This window comes from Callorhinus ursinus, unplaced genomic scaffold, assembly GCF_003265705.2.
Source record: "Callorhinus ursinus isolate GAN/ISIS: 27379988/994484 unplaced genomic scaffold, GSC_fseal_2.0 scaffold1, whole genome shotgun sequence".
Taxonomy (NCBI): Eukaryota; Metazoa; Chordata; class Mammalia; order Carnivora; family Otariidae; genus Callorhinus; species Callorhinus ursinus.
The window spans coordinates 102,064,213-102,086,661 of NW_027397063.1; the positions used below are offsets into that span (position 1 = coordinate 102,064,213).

Consider the following 22,449-nt stretch of genomic DNA (forward strand, 5'->3'; position numbering starts at 1 on the left):
AAAAATCCCGTGTAGTATTTGCCAGCAGAAGGCAGAAGCTGCAGCACAGAACACATTCTCAAATCCAGGGTCAAACCTCAAGGTAATGTTGGTTATTTTATTGATAAGGTCGTTAGATATATTGATCTTTTTTCTTTTCTGCACCCTTTGTTTACCGTTTATTTCAAAGATTGCATTACTGGTTAGTCAAATGAATTGGGTTTAGAAATATCAATGCAAATGATTATTTTTCAATTATAGGTGCCAGTCTAAGCATGGTTTATCCTAAATCCAATGTGGGCATTTTTGTTACACATTTGACAGTAAATTTCCAAAGTTCCTTAAAAAGTTAAATATTTTGTGAATATAATTTTTTTAAGAAATATCTTCAAGCTATATGCTTATAACTTTTGAGTACTAGGAAGCTGAGGTAAAGCAAATAGCAAAATAACCACATAACATCTAACTTAACACAGTAAATTAAGATGAAATGCAGTAAATAACTAATGCATAAACTATCTGAGATCATGATATATAAATAGGTCACAAACTTACTTTCAGTTTCTTTACCAAATTCATGTATGCACGTTTGTTCTCTTCAGATCCCCCTGGGGATGCATTTGATAGGTCTGAGGCTAAGGTTCCATTGATTAAAACACCCAGCATGTCAAGAACTGTTGTGAATAATTCACTAAGGGGGGAAAAAATAATTATTTTCACCTTAAAGCAAAACCAAGATATTCTTAACTAATAGCATTTTTATTTAAGGCACAGAACTTTTCATGGTAACTAATAAGATGTGACACAGTTTGTAGTCAGGATATCAAAGCTTCTACCATGCACATGTGCAGCATACTACGTGTGAAGTAAGAACATACTTGTTAGTGTGCATGTCAACAGTTCCAGAAGTAATGATCTGGAGTAGGAGAAGGGCCCAGTCTGTCGTCCATTGGGTGCTCCTCTGCACAGTGTCAAACATTCCACCCACCTGGCATGAAAAAAAAATACAATTAAACTTTATTACAAAGAAAATACCATCCCAACACTTTATGTAGGAATTTTGATTCGTTAAAAAAAAAAAAACAAAAAAAACAGTAACAAGACTCTATTTTATAGGTTATCATATCTTCTCTTTTACCTAGCTACCTATTTATCACTGTTTTTGTTTCCTTCAGCACGGGAATTTGGTCATTCAAAAAAAAGGGGGGGGTGGGGCAGAAGGAGAAGGGGAACCTGAGTGTGGGCACATCAATATGAATTAAATAATAGAAAAATTAACTTTCTTTTGTTCCTAATCTTTCATAATACCCAGTTTTACAATATAACTTCAGTCCAATCTGAATAGGTCAAAAATCAGGTAAGTTGATTATCTACAACTTTGTGGTGTTCAATTACTATTGCATGTAAGCCTACTGTCATACTAACACTTGGAAATATCCAGTAACACAGAAGATTGAGGAGCAGGAGGCCTGGCCCCCAAGTCTACTCATTCACATGTGGGAATTAAGTTAAAAGCAACTGCCAGGGGCACCTGGGTGGCTCAGTCATTAAGCGTCTGCCTTTGGCTCGGGTCATGATCCCAGGGTCCTGGGATTGAGCCCCGCATCGGGCTCCCTGCTCAGTGGGAAGCCTGCTTTTCCTTCTCCCACTCCCCTTGCTTGTGTTCCCTCTCTCACTGTGTCTCTGTCAAATAAATACATATTTTTAAAAAAAATAAAAAAATAAAAAATAAAAGCAACGGCCAAATATCAGGCAAGCCCTTCTCCAGAGTAGCCCTCGCTGAGGCTTGTCCAATAGGAAAAGAAAACTTCAAAGAAATGTGCAATGTGTGAGGAATTTTAAATGTCTGGATAGCGTTCCTGTCGAATTTGTTTTTTTGATCAATATGATGGAAAGTCTGACAAAAGTTCGACTTACGGCACATTTTTATATGGGTCTTTAAGTGAGTATAATCAAAGCTAATTCATCTCAAAGCAATAATCTTCTCAGACCTACTTGTAGCACAAACTGAAAAGAAGGAGAGATTCCCTGGGGCAGGAGGTGCAGAACACCAATGTCCAAAATACCTATGCCCTCTAGAAGTCAGACCAGACAGGAAGGTCAGCAGCAAGAAGGACAGACACGTGAGAGACAGGGAAGTTGTTAGAACAAACAGTGGAAGGCGTCACACCTTGTAATGAAGAGTATGACCATCGAAGGAGTGGAATGCTGGAGTTATTTTCACATTTAGATAAGTGTAATGGAGGGAAAACACTAGAAATGCCCCTTACCAAATTTAGGCGAAGTTGCAATGCTTCGTGCATCATCTGCCGTGCTTTTATGTCATCTTGGTATCGTTCTTCTCTCCAATTACTTAAAATCTAAATCAGCAAATAAATGGAAGAACCCAAAACTTATTTTCCCTATTAAAATGGATTTTTTCTTATATTTAAAGTTATATTGAGCTTCTTACTGACAGTCAAAAATAACTCTTACTTTAACGAATTAATAAACAAAGCAAAATAAAATTTTAGCTTTCCTCCTTCTTCCACGCAGGCAGAAATCTATTTCTTGCTCATTGCCTTTCTAGGTGGAGGAAGAAAACTCTTATCTACTTACAGTCCTGTTAATAAGTCTTAGAAAATGCTTTAAAGGAAGATGAAGTTAAAGATTAACAAACAAAAAAGATTTTTTAAATATGTTATTTCACTGGTCTTAAGATAAATATTGAATAGACAGAATTATATTTTATATCAGTTCTGTGTTACATTTCTAGGGACCTATGAACCCTAGCAAATGTATTATTTTGATGTTTTATTGAAGGGGGAAGTCTTGCTATCTTACACTTCTGTCTTCATTGATAAAGAATGTATATACTATTTTGAAACATATGACAATTTTCACATCAGTCAAGTGGCGTATTGTTCTACAAAGTGAGTGCTTTCATTGATTCAGACTAATGTTAGAAAAGGGAAGGTTTGCTTAGGAAAAGCAAACCGCAAGTGGGCAACACCCTAGAATCAGATGGCAAGGGCAAAGTCCCTCCCCCTACTGCCACGCTCTGAAATATGGTAACTACTGAGAATCATCTTATGAGTTAAAATGAGTCACATGGGGAAGTAACCCTGCCCAACAGATGAACTGTGAGTATATGGCATGATGAGAGGAGAGCATTTCTCCAATCTCATCAATATAGAGTCCTCTCCCAAGTCTGACTTGAGGGTCCAAGACAGTAAACACAAAACTGTATGAGAGCTTTCATTCTAGCAACAGGACAAATAAAAATAAGACAAATGTAACAAGTTGCATGAACTAGGTCAAGGGGATACAAAATGACTGTGGTCCTATTTTTGGAAAGTGATCAGGGAGAGCCTCCATGAGGAGGTGACACCTGAGCACAGATCTGATGAAATGAGGGAACAACCCTGCTATTATCTGGGAGGAAAGCCTTCCACGTAAAGGGAAAAAAAGATGCAAAGGTGCTGCAATGAGCATCTGCTTGCTAAGTTCAAAGGATAGCGGAGCACCTGGGCGGCTTTTAACAGTCAATTTAACATCTGTCTCTTGCTTTCGGCTCAGATCATGATCTCAGGGTCATGGGATGGAGTCCCACCTTGGGCTCTGTGCTCAGTGAGGAGTCCACTTCTCTCCCTCTCTCCATCCCTCTGCCCTTCCCCCCAATCATGCTCGATTGCTGTCTAAAATAAATAAATTAAAAAAATAAAGGATAGCAATAGGGTCAGTGTGAAGAGTGGAGTGAGCAAGGCATGACTAGTAGGAAACAAGGCAGAAGTGGGAGCCAGTGCCAAATCATGTAGGCCTCTATAAGCCCAGACTTTGAATTTTTATTCTAGGTATAGTGAGAAACATTGGAGTACTTTGGGTGTCAAAGTAACAGGTGATTTACATTTTAGAAGGATCACTTTGGCTGTTGTGCAAAGGACAGATCTCTCATATCTAAAAAGTGGGAGATGACGAGAGGACCAAATGAGTCAAGTACCCTTGTTCACATTCATGTAGTACCATCTGCAAGAAAGACATGATGTCATAGAAACGGAGGACCACAGGAGGGTTCCATTTGGCTCTGTAAGCGGATAAAACATCCCACATGACCAATCTACCTACTTTGCTTTTCCACACTTTCCAATTTCTAGTTTCATCACCTGGCTTCCTTGAAGTACACAGAATGCAAATACCCCAAAGAGTGACCAGGAGAACTGTGGGTGGTGGAAAGCCAAATTTCAACTTCTTTGTACACAAATCAATATACCTTCTGATTTTGAAATTAGTACTTTACACTCAACTGGCATTGGTCTGGCTATGGCAGGAAAATAAAACTGAGGGACGCCTGGGTGGCTCAGTCGGTTAAGCATCTGCCTTCGGCTCAGGTCGTGATCTCAGGGGCCTGGGACTGAGTCCCACATTGGGCTCCTTGCTCAGCTGGGAGCCTGCTTCTTCCTCTGCCTGCCACTCTCTCACTCTCTCTGACAAATAAATACATAAAATCTTAAAAAAAAAAAAAAAAAAGGAAAGAAAGAAAGAAAGAAAATAAAACTGAGTTTCTGAACAAAGAGAGCTCAAGCTGAGACCCTCCAGATAGGTGGGGGTGGAGCTGGAGAAGCTGGAGAGAGGTTCCTCTGTCTTAGCGCCATGCCTGCAACACACATTACTCAAGCACCTCTCCCACGACGCAGGATCAGGAGAGGAGCAGATATGTCAAAGTTGTACACAGTGTACAAAATATTATTTTTATAGGGCACAATGCATAATTACTGTTAAAAAACTGTGAATCTTGTGCCTAGAATGCCAGGTAGGAAAATAGGACATGGACTGTGTTTCCTTGCAGCTAATCAAAATATGTTGTCGTCTTATTAGTTTAATCTCAGTATTTGAAAGGAAAACAAATTAATGTCATTAGAAAAATACTTGCCTGGCTTAATATTCTAGTATACTTTACCTGATTAACTTGATTCTGAAGAGATGTTAGGAGGCCTTCCCGTTGTTCATCTTGTCCCTTAAGGCAGGTAAGGACCAGTGAGAGGAAAGGTTGTTGACTCAAAAGAGACATACTACAAAGGAAGTAGTAAGAGCAGATCTAGTTAGAAAGGATAGATTACTTCCTGTGCAACATAGATCTCTTGCCTTTGGGTTATTGGCTTTTATTTATTTTACTACTAGAAAAAGAAAGGGAGTAGTAAATAGCCAAAGCCTACTTAAAAAGTTAAATCATAGCTCTATTAAAAAGATTAAAAGCCACTGTGATGATTCTAAATAATTTAATATGCTCTCTTGCCCTTGAAGGCATTCCCAAACTAGCATAAATTCATATTGCAAGAGCATGTTGGGGGAGTGCAGTGAGAAGAGAATTTCTATTTTGTATCAGTAAGCTGAATTGAAGATGCACATCAGCGGGAATATCATTTTATACACAGAAGAAAATGAAAAATTTAAAAATTTGTCACACAAAACTATTATCTTAGAGTCAAGGAAACAGGTCTATATGATTGTTGTGCTGATGTTATTTTTTTAGCACATTTCTTAAGACCAAACAGGGTATTGAGAGAAATAAGATCAGCACCTAGGTCTGAGGATCCCAAAGCAGTGAGCTCGTTAGTGACCCACCATATCCCATAGCCTCATCGTAAGAGGTGTTAAGGCATTTGAGTTAAAAAATTCTATTTTAAATTGTCATTTTATTAATATTTCTTCAATTATTGGAGAACTAACAAACCATATTGACAAACTAAGTGCTATGGCGGAAAAAAAGTTCTTAAAAGGAGATCGAAACCCAAAGATTTCAATATGCTTCATCCTCTACCAGCAGAGCTGAGAGATACTGACTTGGGAAGGGTCATCTTTAAACTTTGCAATACCATCTGTGTCCCCCCAGTGGGAAGGGAGGCAATGTACATGCAACCATCCATTAGCAAATTAACTTCCAGAATTAAAACCGAGTCATCGGGTTGGCTGACTGACCCTCGCAAAGGTAACACCCAAAACAACAGGTAACAAACAAAATACATGTAAAAGAGGTCTCTACGAAAATGCACTTTAAAGATCAGGGTCTCAGAAGCCAGACAACCCGGGTTTAAACTCAAGTCTCACAACTCCTTAGCTGTGTGTCCTTGTGAAATTAACTTTTCAGTGCCTCCCTTCCTTCATCTTAAGAAAGGTGTAACGAGAGCACCCACCACATATGATTGCCGTAATAATTTAAAAGTTCATGTATGTATGTGATGAGTTTTATACAATGGCATTTCATAAGGGCTCAATAAATGGTAGCTACTAAAATAGTAATTAGGGGATAAGAACTATACATGTTCAGAGTTTTGTTTTTTCTTCTTTAAATGGAAGAAATCTTCATCATTCCCCTTTACTCCTGAGGTGCTAAATTCATATTCTCGCATTAGAGCACAGAGCACAGCTCTGTTCTTTCTCAGTAACAGAGTCAGTTTGCAAATTTTATTATTTCTGGGGCCTAAAATAAATGAAGTAAAGATTAAACTTAGTGGTTTATAAATTTTAGTATTTAGTCTAGAACAAGAGCCCTAAATGTTAAAAATATTACTATCTTAGGGCCCAACAGGACAGAATGATAAATAATTCTATGTATTGTAAATATAAATAATTAAAACAATGAAAAGTAATTAAATGTAGAATATAGGGACTAAATGGATATCCAGATCTGATTCAACAGGTCTTCGGTGAGGCTAAGAAGCTGGTATTTTTAATGGCTCAGCAGTGATGTGGGTACACAGGCAGAACGAACTGGTGTACTAAATATGTTTAACCTGGAACTTCTGAGGATCCGAGCTTTACCTAACAGATTATTTTCATTTCCGTTTAAAAACATAATTTCAGTACACTCTGGGTACACTGACCATGTATGTCTGCAAGATGCCACTTGTTCTCAATCATTCCTTAAGCCCTCCCAAAAAGACACACCTTGCAGCCATACCTTTTCTGTTTTTGTCTGTCTCTTTCCTTTTTTGAAGAGGAGCCCAAGTGCTGTCCCTTCTCCAGCTCCTCTCCAGCAGCTTTTAGTACCCTTCCTTGCACAGAGGTCGGCAGCCTGGCAATTAGGGGGGCCACCAGCCACACACCCCTGCGTTCAGAGGAGCTAAAATCAGAAATAGGTGTTATACCCAAGGAGGTGTCCTTTTCCTTGGCTCTCACAGTCATAACAGAAACTCCAGGGAAAAACTATCATGAATAAGAAACACCAATTATCCTAAAATTTCCCTTTTAACTCTGTACTATCTTTCCTCTTGCCAAATACCAGATAGTTGAACCCACTTTTCCACTCTTGCTATGGAGGGCAATAAAACGTGGCGTTCTAAAAGAATTTAAAAAAAAAAAAAATTTTAAATCTATTAAGTGTTCTTCTGTGATCTTAGTTCTCTGATTAGCAACAGTCCTTTTGTACAACAAGCAACACACTTTACTATCATGGTTAAGATATGAAATGTTCTGATGATGTTTAAGCATATTAATAACCAATTTATAAGATTTTAAAATTCACTAGTTATACTTTACACCCAAATGATGAAATACAAATCAATCTGCCTATCATGATTATCCTTTGTGCAACACTGCCAATTAAGATGGCAGAAAAAGTGCTTCCTATATAATGAAGTCTATAGAACAGAGTAGCCTTAATTAGACAGTAAAGAAATTAATCCCTTCTGTGTGTCACATGTAGTTCCAAGGAGTCTGGATGTGGTAAACACTGAGACATCTTTCATCATTGTACCCTTTAATATATTATAAAATAATAACTGACACAAATAATTTCACATTCCTGCAGCTTTATGAAAAGTAACACATCATGCAAATAAAAATATACATTACATGTGAAAAAGTGAACACAGCCCAAACTGCAGGAAAAAATACCTTAGAAATGTCTTTATTCCATTCTGCCTCGTGCTACTTGTATCAGTATTTCCAATCCCATTTGGATTGAAGAGACCCATTCCAGAATTAGAAGAATTATTGTTCAAGTCAGCAGACTGTTGGAATACCTCTATTGTTGCCTTTGCAATATTATCCAGCAAGTTGTTCATTTCAGCCACTGAACCAGAGCCCTGGAGTTACACATAAGAAAACTAGCATGCATATGTTTTACTTCATCCTCCAACATCAACGTGTTCTTCCTGTTCTTAAAATTTTATATATATAACACATCCTTCCAATATATATACTCACAGGGTCCTTCAAGCACTGTTTGATCATTAACTGAAGTTCTAGCCAGGACTGCCTTAGTGTCCACTGCTCAAGATTCTGGGGAAAATGGAAAGAATTAATACATCAAGGATACTGAACGTGTCTTAAAATACAATAATTCCTTGCAGTATTCCCTCTCTCAAGAAAGAACAGAATAATCATACAGAATAAAGGAATTTGTAGGGATCAAAAGGCTTCCAGGTCCATTATATACATTCATTGTAGACACAAATTAAAAAAAAACAAACATTAAAATAATGCACATCTGGGGCCCCTGAGTGGCTCAGTCAGTTAAGCGTCTGCCTTGGGCTCAGGTCATGATCCTGGAGGCCTGGAATTGGGCTCTGCATTGGGCTCCCTGCTCAATGGGGAGTCTGCTTCTCCGTCTCCCTCTGCCCCTCCCCTTGCCTGTGTGCTCTCTCTCACTCAATCTAATAAATAAAATCTTTAAAATAAATAAATAAAGTAATAAATAAATAAAATAAATAAATATAATGCATATCATATGCATTGCATTGGAAGATTTCTGTCTTAATAAATAAATAAAATAAATAAATAAAATAATGCATATCACTCAGCCAGGCACTGGAAGTAAGACAGGGATTTCTTCTCCCAAAATCTATTTATCTAAGCAATCCCATTCCAAAATAATTCCAATACTTTTTGAATAATATATTTAAGACTATCCCTCCAGAAAGCTTATGTCTCATCTAAATACAGTAGACTTAAAATATCAATGTTTATATTATGATTGTATAGCATCTGCAGTATCTATATTTACCTAGCAATGAAGTACAGCAATTGCACAGAAAAGAAAGTTGGAAGAATAAAAATCAGAACTGAAGTCAAGAATTAGTTAGCACTGAGCAAAAAAAAAAAAAAAAAACTGTTACATGACAAACACAACCTTTAGACTCTTAATCACTCACCTGAAGAATACGCTTAATGTGCTGTCTTTGCAAGTTGTCCCCTTCCGTACATTCTTTAATACCATGAGGATAACAGATAAGCTGTAGTAATTTCTGTGCTTGCATATTTGAAAGCACAGGGTCCAATATAAGCTCTTTGTCTGTGCATAATCTTTCAGGTTCTTTTAAGCAATGTTCTCCTACCCATTCCTAAAAAAAACAACATCAAAAAAACGGCTATTAGATTGACAGGCAGAGACTTTCTATACATGAATGTAATAGGTACTAAATCATGTTGCACAATGGAATATAAAGCAGACAGAAATCTTCCAATTAAAAAAAATTACATGAAAAAAGTAGGTGGGAAAAATTTTGAAAACAAAATTCCTGGTATTTTGACTTCCTAAGCATACAAAGTGGGACCTTGGTTAAAAAACATACTGAATGGAGCACTGGGTGTTATACGCAAACAATGAATCATGGAACACTACATCAAAAACTAATGAGGTAATGTATGGTGATTAACATAATAAAAAAAGTTTGAAAAACAAATATGCAAAAAAAGGAAAGAAAAGAAAGCTAAAGAAACTAAAGAAAATATTGGCATATAATGGTAATGATTCTCTATTATTACATGTCTTCATTTTTATGTAACGCATAGTATATTCTGAATAGAAAAAACAGAGTAAAACATTTAGAAAACTGTCTTCATTTTTATATTCTAAATGCTATTATAAATATTTGTGCATATCTACTTTCTATACAGTTATTTTCTTAGAATAATTTCATAAAAGCACAATTTTTGGGTCAAGGAGTATAACAAAATTTAAAATTATTGATACATATAGTCAACTGCCCTCCAGAGAGTTTCTACCAATTTAAATCCCTATCACCTTTTCTTTATCATTGCAAACTCTTATACTATAGAAGAAATCATCAAGAGAGTGCAATTTGAACCCAGATCTGTTTCAGAGGTGGCCTAGTTTCTTAACTATACCAGGAGCCCAATGCTGTGTATCTATTAAAGTCACCCGGGGAGCTTGCTAAAATTCCAAAGCCTAGGCCCCATCAAATAAATATCTGATGGTGGGACCCAGACATCAGTAATATTTTTCAGGGATTAAAACTGTTTGACCTTTGGTGCTTCTGGTTGGGAACCCATATACAACTGCCTCTCACTATCTATATGACCATTTCACGAACTTTAACCATAGTTACAATATGCCCTAATAAAAACATGACCCTGTTAACATAATGTCTCCATCAAAATGGAAAATAGTATATATGGTATGCCATGTTTTCTTTTTTTATATAAGAAAAGAGAAATTAGGGGAAAAAAGGAAGATAAATTAAAAAATAATAAAACTGATCACCAAGGGCAGGAAAAAACACAGGATGGAAGAGCCAAGAGACAGAGAATACATCTCTTAGTACTCCTTTTTGTGCAGTTGACTTGTAGAAGCATGCTAGTCTAAAGCAGAGCTGAGGTGGGGAGGAAGAAAAAGGGAATCTAAACTGAATGCAAACAGAAACAAATGAAATCAATTCTATTTTAAATGAGTAATATCCATACTGAAGGAGAAAGTTCAAAAAGATTTTTAACACACAAAAAAACAAATCCTCAACTCCTTTTCATTTTTTCCTAGTGGCATAGGTGTAGCAATTCTCAAAACTATTTCAGGTGTAGTACAGAATTAAGTACATGAATAAATGACTGATCTTATTGGGAGCCAGGGTTCTTGCTGTGGAAGACAATATTAATATGGAATGGGGGAATGCCAAGAACTAAGTGGAGTTAATACAAGTGGATGTATCAGTATGAACTCATGAATATACACAGACATTTATGTATATGCATGTATTTTTTCCTACCTCTGTCTGCTGAAAGGGCTTAGAGACAAAGAATACCCACTGCCTACAGTTAATGAGCACCACAGTGCCCATATCTTGGTTTCTAAATACCATCCTCTACTAACTAGAACCAGAGTTCCTTGGAGGAATAAGTAATTCCAGGTTTGGAACAGGGAAAGCACAAGGTGGGCCAGGAACTAAGAAAATACTTGGGGGGGGGGGGCAGGGAGGAAGGGATGGAGACATGTCAAAATAACTTAAAAGCCAGGATGAAAAGGTTCCCACTGGACAAATCTGTGACAATTTGAACATGAAAATAACTAAGGATAGTATTTTATAATCCATATGGATAACAAATAAATAAGAATAAGGGGAAAAAATTAATAAGGGTAGGCTCTCTTTAGAGTACAGTGCAAATCACTAACTATAGAGGAGTTGGGGGGAAAAGCAATCACCATTTTGCAACCGTCATATAAAGACTAGTTGGGACAAGAATCAAAATGAATGCTATATGGGTGGTGGAGTTTGAAGAGCAGGATATCTGTATTTTCTCAAAATGTCTCCCAATGACTGTTTACTGATTGCAAGGGGAAAAAATGGTAACTACACAGCAGCGAGATCTTGAAACCATACAATGGAGACACCTTGATCAAAACGATCACCACCAGTGAGGTGCAGATGCACATCATGTGCCTTCAGGTGTGACTACCCTAGAACACAACATTACTTCTGTAGCATCTTGGCCAAGATTGCATCATCTGAAGCTAATCTATGGGAAATTTCAGACAAAATCAACATTATGGGACAACTGACAAAATTGAATATGGCCTGCAGATGAGAAAAAATTACTGTACCAAGGCTAAATTTCTTGTTTTTTGGTAACTGCATTTGGTTATGTTAAAAAGTAAACACTAAGGTATTAAAAAGTAAAGATTCATAATGTATGCCATCTACTCTCAAAAGCTTCAGCAAAAAATTAAAAAGTATATGCATCCACATTCACACACAAATAGAATCATAAAGCAATGTGGCAAAATATAAACAACAGGTGAATCTACACAAAGGGCATATACACTAGAGTTCTTTATTATTATTATTGCAACTTTTCAACAAATTCAATTTTATTTCCAAATAAAGTTAGCAGGAAGAAAAGGACCCCCAATGTGCAAGTTTCCTACAACAGTGAGCATTTCTCTCATAAGAACAATTATACAGTGAAGTTAAAGGCAAATTAAATCTGAAAAATACCTGTTGACAGATAGTCCTCAGTACATATCTAGCATATTCTTTTAAATTGGCAGTTTCTATGGAAATGCTTTTCCCACAGGATTTTGAATTTTGTGAGGCAGTCCAGATATCATCGGCATTCCCATCACGTCGTAAACCCCTCATGGTGAAGTCATCATTCTTTAAAGAGCTGACATTGTTATTGCCAATTTTGGCATCTCCTAAATAATAGAACCACAAAAGCAAAATCATGGAAGTTCAAAATATCGCCAAATCCTTGAGAAGTAAATGAAGCAAGTCTTCAGGGACTTAAAATACGTGAATGGCATCATTATGGCATAGACAGTTGTTCAGCAAGAGAGAGAACAGATCAAGAGAATAATTGCAAGAACCCAGAGAAGTTTCACTGGACATGGAAAAAGAAGCATATTCAAGACTTATTCCTTATTTCATTTACAGAATTAAGTATGTGTTCACTGAACTTGGAAAGGCCATTATGAATCATACTTAATAATCAGAGAACATTGATTTCACCAATATTTCAAGCACAAATGTATTCAATATTCAAATTCATTTCACTTATAGATAAGGAAAAAATGGGTTACTCACCCTTCTAGATGTCCCTTTTCCATTTCTTCTCTTACAATGACTTATTTTCTATCCATAGGTCAAGAGAAAAGTTTTGCCTTAGCCCACCTTACTATCAACTTCTTGACAAGAGAGATTTATTTCCCTGGGAATGGAAAAGGGCAATGCATACTAAGGAAGCCCTAAAACATAGGGCACTCATTGAATAACCCAAGTCTCTCACTTTCCTCTCTGTAAACATCCAAATTAGAAAACCTCACCAGATCAACCTCTAATATACTGAGTCAAATGAAACTAAGGAAAGGGCTTCCCTCGTAATCAAGTTCTTGGGGACAAAATGGAGCAGAATGTCTGAATAGCTGGAAATAAATCCTCTCCAGCTGTTAAAGACAAATCACTATCATATTTTAAAGTGAGAGAATTGATAATAAAGACTACCAAATGACAACAGAGCCTCTAAACTCATGCCTATTTACCCACAGGATTATAAGCCTTGAACAAGAAAATTTCTTGGAACCAACAAATGAGTTTAAATGAGGCCCCTCACTACCCACTATGAGTAAAACCAAGCCCAGATCAGTGAAAAAAACCTTTTAAAACCCACAGGTCAACCAAGAAAAGGTTTCGAAAAATCTGAAAATTTGAAAAATCAGAATGGCTTAGTGAATATTTATAAAATTATAAGAGGAGGGGAGGAATAAACAATGCTTTTCAAATCATCAATATCTTATAATATGATAAATTCCTCATTAAAATACACAATAGAAAAAGTGCCAATTTCACTTCACTCACAAGAGTTTATTTAATTCAACAGAGCTCCTTGGGAGCTGAAAGATATGTACCAAAATTTAGCATACTTTCTCCCACCTCTGGGGATATAAAGAACTATTTCTACACCTTAAGGTAAAACTACTACATAAATTAAAAACCAATTTCTAAAGAACAGTTTTAGCTCCCAATCTCAAAATAGATCCTGGTGGACAGGACTTGAGAGAACATTGGTAAGGACAGGGTAAGGTAGAGAAATTAAAACTTCCATAAAAACAAAATCAGAGAAACAAACACCTCTGACTAGGAAATCCTCAGATTCTCATTTAGTTTAGATGTTAGGATGACAGAGAAGGTACAGGAGACTGTGCCAAAACCTTCTGTAACTGTAGAAAAGAGTGTTCAGAGACTACCCAGTCCAAGGCTCTGCTGACATCCAAATGACCCAATCCTGATTTCTCAGACTTGAAGCATTCTCTATCTACCAAGAACTGACGTGAATTACAAAGATCGAGGAAAGCCAACCAAAGATAAATGAACTGGTTATTACACATGGATATTAAAATACAATCATGTGACTCTTTAAAGAGGCTGGCAAATTTTAGTTGGAACTGCAACAGTCCTCCCAATGAAGGGGTAAGTGTCTAGACGGCACTCATCTTGCTTTCTACCATTAAGTGTCTATCCCCTTCTGTAGTCACAACTCAAACGTTAGTTTGTTGAATAGCTACTGTTTCAAAACCTCCTTTCTAGTTTTTCTGATGGGCATTAGAGATACCACAGTTTAAAGGAAAAAAAAAAAAAAAAAGCAAGACTCTGATTTCATGATCTCTACATTTATTTAAGTAGATTGACCAGCCATTTTCTTTTCAAACATCATCAGAGAAGAGAAATTTTATTTACTGAAATGAGCATTTATGAGCACACACCTTTTACTGTAAACTCATGGGCATTTCCAAGGGCATCCCTTTGATATAATATATAAATGTATAAATATGTTTTCTCCAACTTTTAATCTTAAACTACTGCAAAAATTAGAAACCACATGTAAATATATATATGTGTGTGTATATATATTCTTTTAAGGTGAACTTTTAATAATTTTTTTAGTGAAAATCCTGTTATCCTTTATTGTCACCAAATAACATTCAAACAGCTGTATAAAGTATAATGTTCTTTAAGACTTCTCTAAAACATTTCCTATCTACTCAATAGTTTCTATTCTAATCAAAGAGAGCTCCTTCAGAACATGAGAGAACTTTTATTTAGTCAAGGCCAAACGAGGCTTCCCACAGTTGGAATTAGGCAGTGTGGACTCAGGACTTCCTGCTCATTCAAATCCTGAACAATTTATAGAATCAAAATGTCTTAAAGCATTACACTATCAATGAATAGAAAATGCAGTACTACTACTCCAAGAGTACATATGCCAATAGGAGTATAAAGGACGTCTTGGACATTATGGATTAAATTTTTTAAAAATTCTGATATCTAATACTGATTTATCAATAATATCAACATCATTGCAATTATTACCTGATTCATGAAAACCGCAAGGCAGAAGTTTATATACTTGTTAAGGGTCACAACTGAAGTAGAAACACTAAGGTTAAAACCCAGGTTTTCTGGTGTCCTGCTCCTAATATATGACATGAAATTTAAACCTTTGGTTAGATCACCATGTCATCTGTGTCCATCACAAAGTGTGATTTATGCCAACAAATAAAAGCAAAACCACCCTGTGGGTCTGAGAATCTATACTGTATCAAAATGAATATCCTGTATTAAAATGCCATCAAAAAAAAAAAAAAGACCTATTATATTTAAATTCCCCCAGAATTTGTAGGTAAGGAGCAGACATCTCAAGTCCAACTGATCTTGGACTTGGAGAAAGCCAACTAATTTTGCCAGGAAAACCAAACCAAACCAAACCACATTTCTAGTAATATGAATTAGAGTTGAACCTAAATACAAATTATTTTTCCTCTGTTTCTGGTGAATAACCAAGTTTAGTGCCAGGATAATCTTACCAAGCATCATAATTGCTTTTAAGACAGCAAACACGGCTCCCACTTCAATGCTGTTGTGAGCAGCGGCTAAGAGGTGTCTATCACAAGATGATCTTATTCCAGGGAAAGGTTTGCCTATGAGAACAACAGCAAATGGTCTCATTACCACCATTAACAATCTCTTCTAACCATTTACAATCAGCAGAGCCTTTCACTGTTAGACTGTGGGTCCTTAACTGCCATCAGTTAGCTTTAACCGATGCTTCATGGATTCACTAAGAAACACTGTCAGTATTCCTTTCTTAACATTTGCTTTTTAATTATTAAAACAATGTCTTTGCTCCTTAAAGAGATGTACCAAAAAAAATAGGAACATTCATCTACATATGCTGATTCACACACACACACACACACACACACACACACACACACTCGTATGGAAATGATTTTTAGAAACACACTTCAATCACACCCCTAGAATTTTTACCTTATTCCTTTTACCTTAGTAAAAGAATAAATGAATCATCATTGCCCTAAGCTGCTCTGATATGGTTCATAACCAACACACACAGTATGTGAGAGGATCAAGCTGCCCACCAGCAGGGCTTGGCCTAAGAGCAAAAGTATTTTTATTGTTCATTAACTCCTGATTTGAGTTTCTCAATCCATCCTGATATTGCATAAATAAAAGGTACTAAGACAGCTCTCAAGGGTATTACTACACTCCCTCCTCACCTGCACAGCAAGCTCTCACCAGTATCAGGAAGGAAATGACAGAATGGACAGCCTACTTGGTCATTTTAGCATCTATACCTCCAAACGAAAATGTCACCAAGGGTTTTTCAGCTTTCAGCTCACCGGTTGCTTGAGGTAATAAGCAGGCCTGGGGAGCTCGGAAGAGATGAAGCAGAAGTCGGCATGTCATCCTCGCCCCCGGCTCAGCATCTGCATCCCCACAAGCTAGGAAAGATTTTAAAAGCACGTTTGCTAATTTATTCAAGGACATGTCTTCAGGTTTTCTATTAAGCTAACTTTTCTGGAATAACTTAAATATAAATGCTCCTTACAGTAAGAAGTAAGGCACTAAGCTATGCTTTTTCAGGAAACCAGAGGGCTTCCTTAAAAACAACCTTTTCCATAGGGATCCATTTGATTTTGTGTAGAACAACACTGACAATTCTATAATCTTTACCTCAACGCCACACCACTGCCCAAATGCAGGGATGCTTTAATAGTATGTTTACTGTGTTGTAATAGCTAGAAACCACCCCAAGACAGCCATCAAATAACAAGGGCCACTCTGGACGTGCCATACCTGCTGCCAGGAGCGAGGGAAGTGCGACGTGCTGCACGACGTCCTCCAGAGAGAAACACTGTCGTGCTATCAGAATAGCAATGAAAGTAGCTAATGAATCATGGAATGAAAGGTCACTCACCTTCAAGAAAAACATTGACATGTTTTAATACCTAACACCCTTTCAGGTAATATCTAAGCTTAATATCTAAGAGAATGTAGGCAACACCAGTAAGATCTCAAATCCCAAAATGACCCAATAGAGTGAAATGGTAACACGTCAGACTTATTATCTTCTAAGGACTATTTCTACTTTATAAGACCAAGAATGAGGTTTACCTATATCCCAATGCTATCAGGAGATACTGAGTTTTATCTAGAGTCCACGTTATTGAACAAAACAAAAACAAAATCAAGAAATTCCTAAAAGATGTAGCATAAATAAAACTTTTTGGCAGAATACAACATCATCTGTTATTTAAGGGTAAGATCATTAGGGAGGAAAGGAAAAACAAGGAAGTTCTAAGCCTTATTAATGTTTTAGAGTTCTTTTCAGGGATAAATATGAATGATTCTATAACATAATTAGTTTTAAAAACAACTCTGAAAATTTCCAAATGACTCCTAAACTTGAAAGAGAGTGAAAGAGAGAGAGGAGAGAGAGATTGTGGAAAAAAAGGAGAGAAGGAAAATCAATGCATTCAGAATAAAACCTCTACCTACACAGACCAAACAAGACTTTGGAAGAGAACAATAACAAAAACAATCATAAGAGCAGACTTCATATTAAGTTGTACTATATGCCAATAACTATGGTTAGTGATTTACAAAAATCACCTCATTTAACAGCATACCACCATGAGGCTCATACTATTATTAATCCCAATTTTGCAGATGAAGGAACAAAGCAGAGACAAAGTATAACAGAAAACAACCAAGAGGTTAAGGAATTATGTTAAAGATAAAAATTGGGATCTCTTCTGTCTGGAAAAGCAGGTAACAGATATGAGTTACCTGAGATACCAGAACTAGAAAGTAAACCTCTAACTGGAAGGTGGAAGGAGGTTTGTAAAAATATATAAATGTCTTCTACACAGAAGACACACCAACATATAACATGATCACTCCAAGAATTGATAGGGAAAACAGAGACTCATGACAGATGTTTTAAAAACTTTACACATCATGGATGCAACAGGACATGCGAAGGAAATCAGTGATATATACCAGGTATCTCTTCATCAACTTCCAGACACAATCACTAAGAAAGCCTGAACACGTCAATGAATCTGGGCCTGGACATTCTTAGGCAACACAGTGAAAGCTATGTTCCTAGAAGGTACCTTGAGCCTTACAAAACAAACTGGTTCTCTTCAAAATGTAAATGTAAACTGCTTTAGGTAAATTACATCTTATACCATGAGGAGTCCAAGGCACTTGGTAAACAAAATGAACCGACAGCTCTGAAGAGAACGTACTATATAAGAAATCTCAGCTAAAGAGAATGAAACTCTTGGCATCTCTGTAGATTAAGCTATTGTATTTATTTCAATTGTTTTTTCATTTATGTAATCCTACACAACCGCATTCTCCTTTATTGTTTTTGGACAGAGAAAGAAAAAATATTTTGTATTTCAGGTAAGGGTTAAGTCAATTAAAAAGAATTACTAACTAAATATTTCATTGCACAGATGAGTTTTTAAGCGAAAAAGAAAACTTACATCTACAGTGCAAAGTACATCATTAAACCCCCACACATGATTTGAAGAACAACAAAGAGCCTTCAGAACTCCCAGCCATTCTGAACTAAGAACAGTGCAGCAAGCTGTCAGCTCCGAAGAGAAATTGGCAATGTCGTTAATCCTAGGAAGAGGAAAAAGAACACAGTAGAAAGTAACAGGAGAGAAACAGGCACATGTAATATACTTAATGAGCACACACCTCACTACCATCAAACAAGTCATTCATTTCTAAGATAAAAAGATTTATCAAATACCCACTTGTTAAATAACCTAGTAGAACCTGGAACCAAAGATAAAAATAAGTGGCTTCAAATATTTAATGTTGCTGAGCAAAATCAGTACAGATGCCAATTAACATATTTTTGTTCTGAGAACAAACCTGACTTACAAATTTACATTTTTAGGGGCATCAAAAAAATTAAAGACACTGTGTAATTTAGGTAGGTCAAAAAACAGTGTTTTAAAATAGGGTTTTTTTTTTTTTTTTTTAGATTTTATTTATTTAGAGAGAAAGAGTGAGCAGAAGCAGGGGGAGGGGCAGAGAGAGAGGGAGGGAGGGATTCTTAAGCAGGCTCAACACTGAGCATGGACCCGATGCAGGGCTCGATCCCACAACCCTGAGATCATGACCTGAGCTGAAATCAAGTCAGAGGCCAAACCCACTGAGCCACCCAGGTGCCTCTGATATAGGTGTTTTTCATTTGGGTTTTTATTATTTTTTTTTAAGTGGATAGACAACCTATAGTTTATATCTAAAGCATCTCATGCCAGAGCATTCAGCCAGGATAGCCTGTCAGGCTAAGGAAATCACTGTATAAAGCAGAGATCAATTCAGGAATAAATGGGGGGAACAAAAAGCAAACATCCAAATGTCAGCCCAGGCAATTACTAAAGACATTAGTTTAAAAGTAACACCAAGGCAATGACTAGGTTGTTCGAAGTGAATTCCAGGGTAACCCAGCTCACCTTCCAGCATCCTGGTGGCCCATACATACATTCATGAGCGTATTACAGACGAAGCTGTAGCGATTGGCTGCATTGTCACTAAGGATCTTGCCCAGCATTGAGTAATTGATGCTACGAGCTGAAGGATTCTCAATAAAATCCATCATGAAGTCTGGATCCCATCGCAAGTTAGAATTTGCAGGCATCACATTATTATATATGGTTTGCTTAACTTTTGAACAGGCACTACTGAGGTTACAAGGAGAAAAGTTAAAAAAAAAAAACAACTAGAATAACTAGAAGGCTATTTCCTTTAAGGACAGATTCAATGGCAGCAACTCTATGGAAATACATAACTCTAACATATTCCTAGAGAAGAGTCCCAATAGGAGGTTTTCATTCCAACTTTGTAAGTCTAGGAAATACTGGTCTGGCAAACAGGACTAAAGAAACCCACTAAATGACAGTAATTACAGCCTTCTCCGTTCTTTCTCAGCAGACACCTTATATAAAAAGGTGTCAGCTGTCCCTGAAGGGTGCAAGCGTGCAATCCGGACGACCAGTTCAAAAGGATGAACACTTCACAGCCCCCAGGGCTTTTAAATATCTCCCGTTTTCCTCCCTTAACCCTTGTGAACCTTTCTATTCAACTTTTCATTCATTCTCACTTAGTAGTAGTTCTTAATGCATTTCACTTTTTCAGTAAAAAATGAAACAAAAACCAGCTTTGTTCTTCTGCTGGTTCCCTCCACCTCTCCATACACTGTCATTTTAATGAAACGGACCTCGGCAAATAGTAAAGCATTACCTCTTTTCCTACTTAATTCTACCAATCTATTTGTGTCTGTCTTAGAAACCAAAAGAATCCTGCTTTCCTCTCTTTAATTTTTGTAAGAGTCAGCCCCCACTTTTCTTTCAGTCTAGAGAATTCTCCTGAGTTGACTCTCAGCTACCGCCAGCCTGCATTGCATAATTTTTCTGAAATCTGTGCCTCGTGGTGAAGTCTCCTTACTCTTCATTTCCAGGCTTCCTGTTTCATTTATTACACTCTTCCCAGACGAGCCCTTCTATGCTTTAATGAAACATTAGCTGCTTTCTAGGTCACTCTCAAGTTCTCACCACTCTTCGCTGCAGACATACATGAAATTAAGGAAACAACTGAGACATCTTGGGTCTGAAACTGCCTGTACCTGAAAAACCTGACAGTAATAAAAGCAACACATGCTTTTAGGCCAAAACGACTTATGTGCAAATCTAGGCTTCACCATTTATTAGCTTAGGATGAGGAACAATCACTTCTTGCCAGGAACAGTCATTTCTACTTCTTGAGGTTGTGGGGAGGATTAAAGATCTTGATGGAAAGAACCCAGCACAGTGCCTGGCACACAGCTGCCGCCCGATCAGCGCAAGATGTGTTTCCCCCCAACAGTCCTCTCACACAACTTTAGAGATGCTCCTTCAGATCTAATTATTAAAACTGTTTTATTAGCATAATAATAGAAATCTCTCTGAGATGCTAGCTTTTGTTTGACTGTTTTTCTTAATCCCGATCGACAAATAATGCCTTACTTCAGGGTTTCCGGAGAGCTGCGCTGGTCTGCGAGGTCTTTAACCGGCAAGCGTGAGCCAGGGCCCCTCCCTGTGATGTGACACCGTACTGACCCTCAGCTCACTGTTGGTCTCCTAAGCCTCCACACAGCCCAGGTACATTACTTGAATTCACTTACTGAACACACTGGCACTACTCGGCAGGAGCACTAGGGGTCAAACAGGCTATTGGGGCTTTCTCGGGAAGTTCACTATTTGGTTTCAAGAACCAAATCATGTATGAGAAATCTCTCTGAAAACCGTAAACTGAAAATGAAAGCTGTCTGTAAAGTAAGAATGTATGGTATTATTCTTATTACATCATTTCTGTGGAAAGATGTTTCCTAAGACCCACTCAAATGTTCTACAAGGGATTATTGGGAAACCTAGCTCATTTCACGATGACATACTCTCCCATTTTTTTCCCCTACTGATACCATTGAAAATATCATGATTCCCCCCCCCCCCCGGATGTAGCTTGCATTCAGCAGGATTTTTGCAGTGCCTGCTAGGAGTCAAACATTCTTCAAGGTACCAGGATACGCCAATGAAGAAAATAAAAGTTCCTCCTTTCACGAAGCTTACATTCTAGGAGGAAGCCAGACCATAAATACCTATATAATTCACCCAGTGGTGGCAAGTGCTAAGGTTCAGAGAACGACAGAGAGTAGGGAGAAGAGGCTGCTATTGAAAACAGGATGGGCAGGGAGGTAGACCGTGAATGTACTGTGGGGATGAACATGTTAGTAAGAGAGGGGAAGGATTACATGAATGGGAGCAGCATGTGCCAAAGTCCCAAGATGGGAGTGTGCTTAGAGTGTGTGAAGACCAGAAAGGAGGTCCATGTGGTTAGCATGGCATACATAGTGGGGAAGAAGGAAAAGAGTAGATTGCATTCAGCGGATCCTGAAGGCTAGGTTAGGACTTTGAATTTTATTCTGTGTAGATAAGAAGCCACTAGAAATCTTCAAGTTATTCTTGTTTTAAAGGATGACTTTAGTAGGTATGCTGACAATATGCTAAAGAGAGTCAGGGGCACGAGCAGAGAAATCAGTTAGGACTCTGCAATGGTCTAACCAAGAGATGGCGGTGGTGACAAAGCAATGATGGGCAGTCACATTCTACACAAACCTGGATGACAAAGCTCACAGAATTTAAGAACAAAGAACCCTAATTCTTTCCTTAGCTCCTTCTAGATGACAAATTTAATACGCAGCTATTATCTTCCCCTTCATAACCCCGCCGACAATTAATAATCAAAATTTCCTCAAAATAACATTAAGTAAGTATGTGTTTTCTAGCACCTGTCTACTTGTGGGGGTAATAGCAAGCGCTAAGATGCAGAGAAT

The 22,449-nt window shown here is 37.3% G+C and overlaps 2 protein-coding genes across 4 annotated transcripts in view; one reads left to right on the forward strand and one right to left on the reverse strand.

The window, feature by feature from the left end:
- Nucleotides 1-22,449, reverse strand: part of MED12L (mediator complex subunit 12L) — a 317,920-nt gene that overhangs the window by 44,327 nt on the left and 251,144 nt on the right. For all 3 annotated transcript variants that reach the window (XM_073898549.1, XM_073898547.1, XM_073898551.1), the window contains 14 exons: nt 19,535-19,762; nt 18,548-18,689; nt 16,848-16,968; nt 16,391-16,492; nt 15,554-15,667; nt 12,189-12,388; nt 9,111-9,299; nt 8,164-8,238; nt 7,852-8,042; nt 6,917-7,078; nt 4,916-5,027; nt 2,250-2,339; nt 858-967; nt 535-670 (listed from right to left, as the gene is read on the reverse strand). In XM_073898549.1, the coding sequence (XP_073754650.1) occupies nt 535-670; nt 858-967; nt 2,250-2,339; nt 4,916-5,027; nt 6,917-7,078; nt 7,852-8,042; nt 8,164-8,238; nt 9,111-9,299; nt 12,189-12,388; nt 15,554-15,667; nt 16,391-16,492; nt 16,848-16,968; nt 18,548-18,689; nt 19,535-19,762 (1,972 nt within the window). The remainder of the gene's footprint in view (nt 1-534; nt 671-857; nt 968-2,249; nt 2,340-4,915; nt 5,028-6,916; nt 7,079-7,851; nt 8,043-8,163; nt 8,239-9,110; nt 9,300-12,188; nt 12,389-15,553; nt 15,668-16,390; nt 16,493-16,847; nt 16,969-18,547; nt 18,690-19,534; nt 19,763-22,449) is intronic.
- P2RY12 (purinergic receptor P2Y12) overlaps nt 13-22,449 on the forward strand; it is a 44,001-nt gene continuing 21,564 nt past the window's right edge. The window contains exon 1 of the mRNA XM_025880456.2: nt 13-82. The gene's annotated coding sequence lies outside the window, so the exon portion shown is untranslated. The remainder of the gene's footprint in view (nt 83-22,449) is intronic.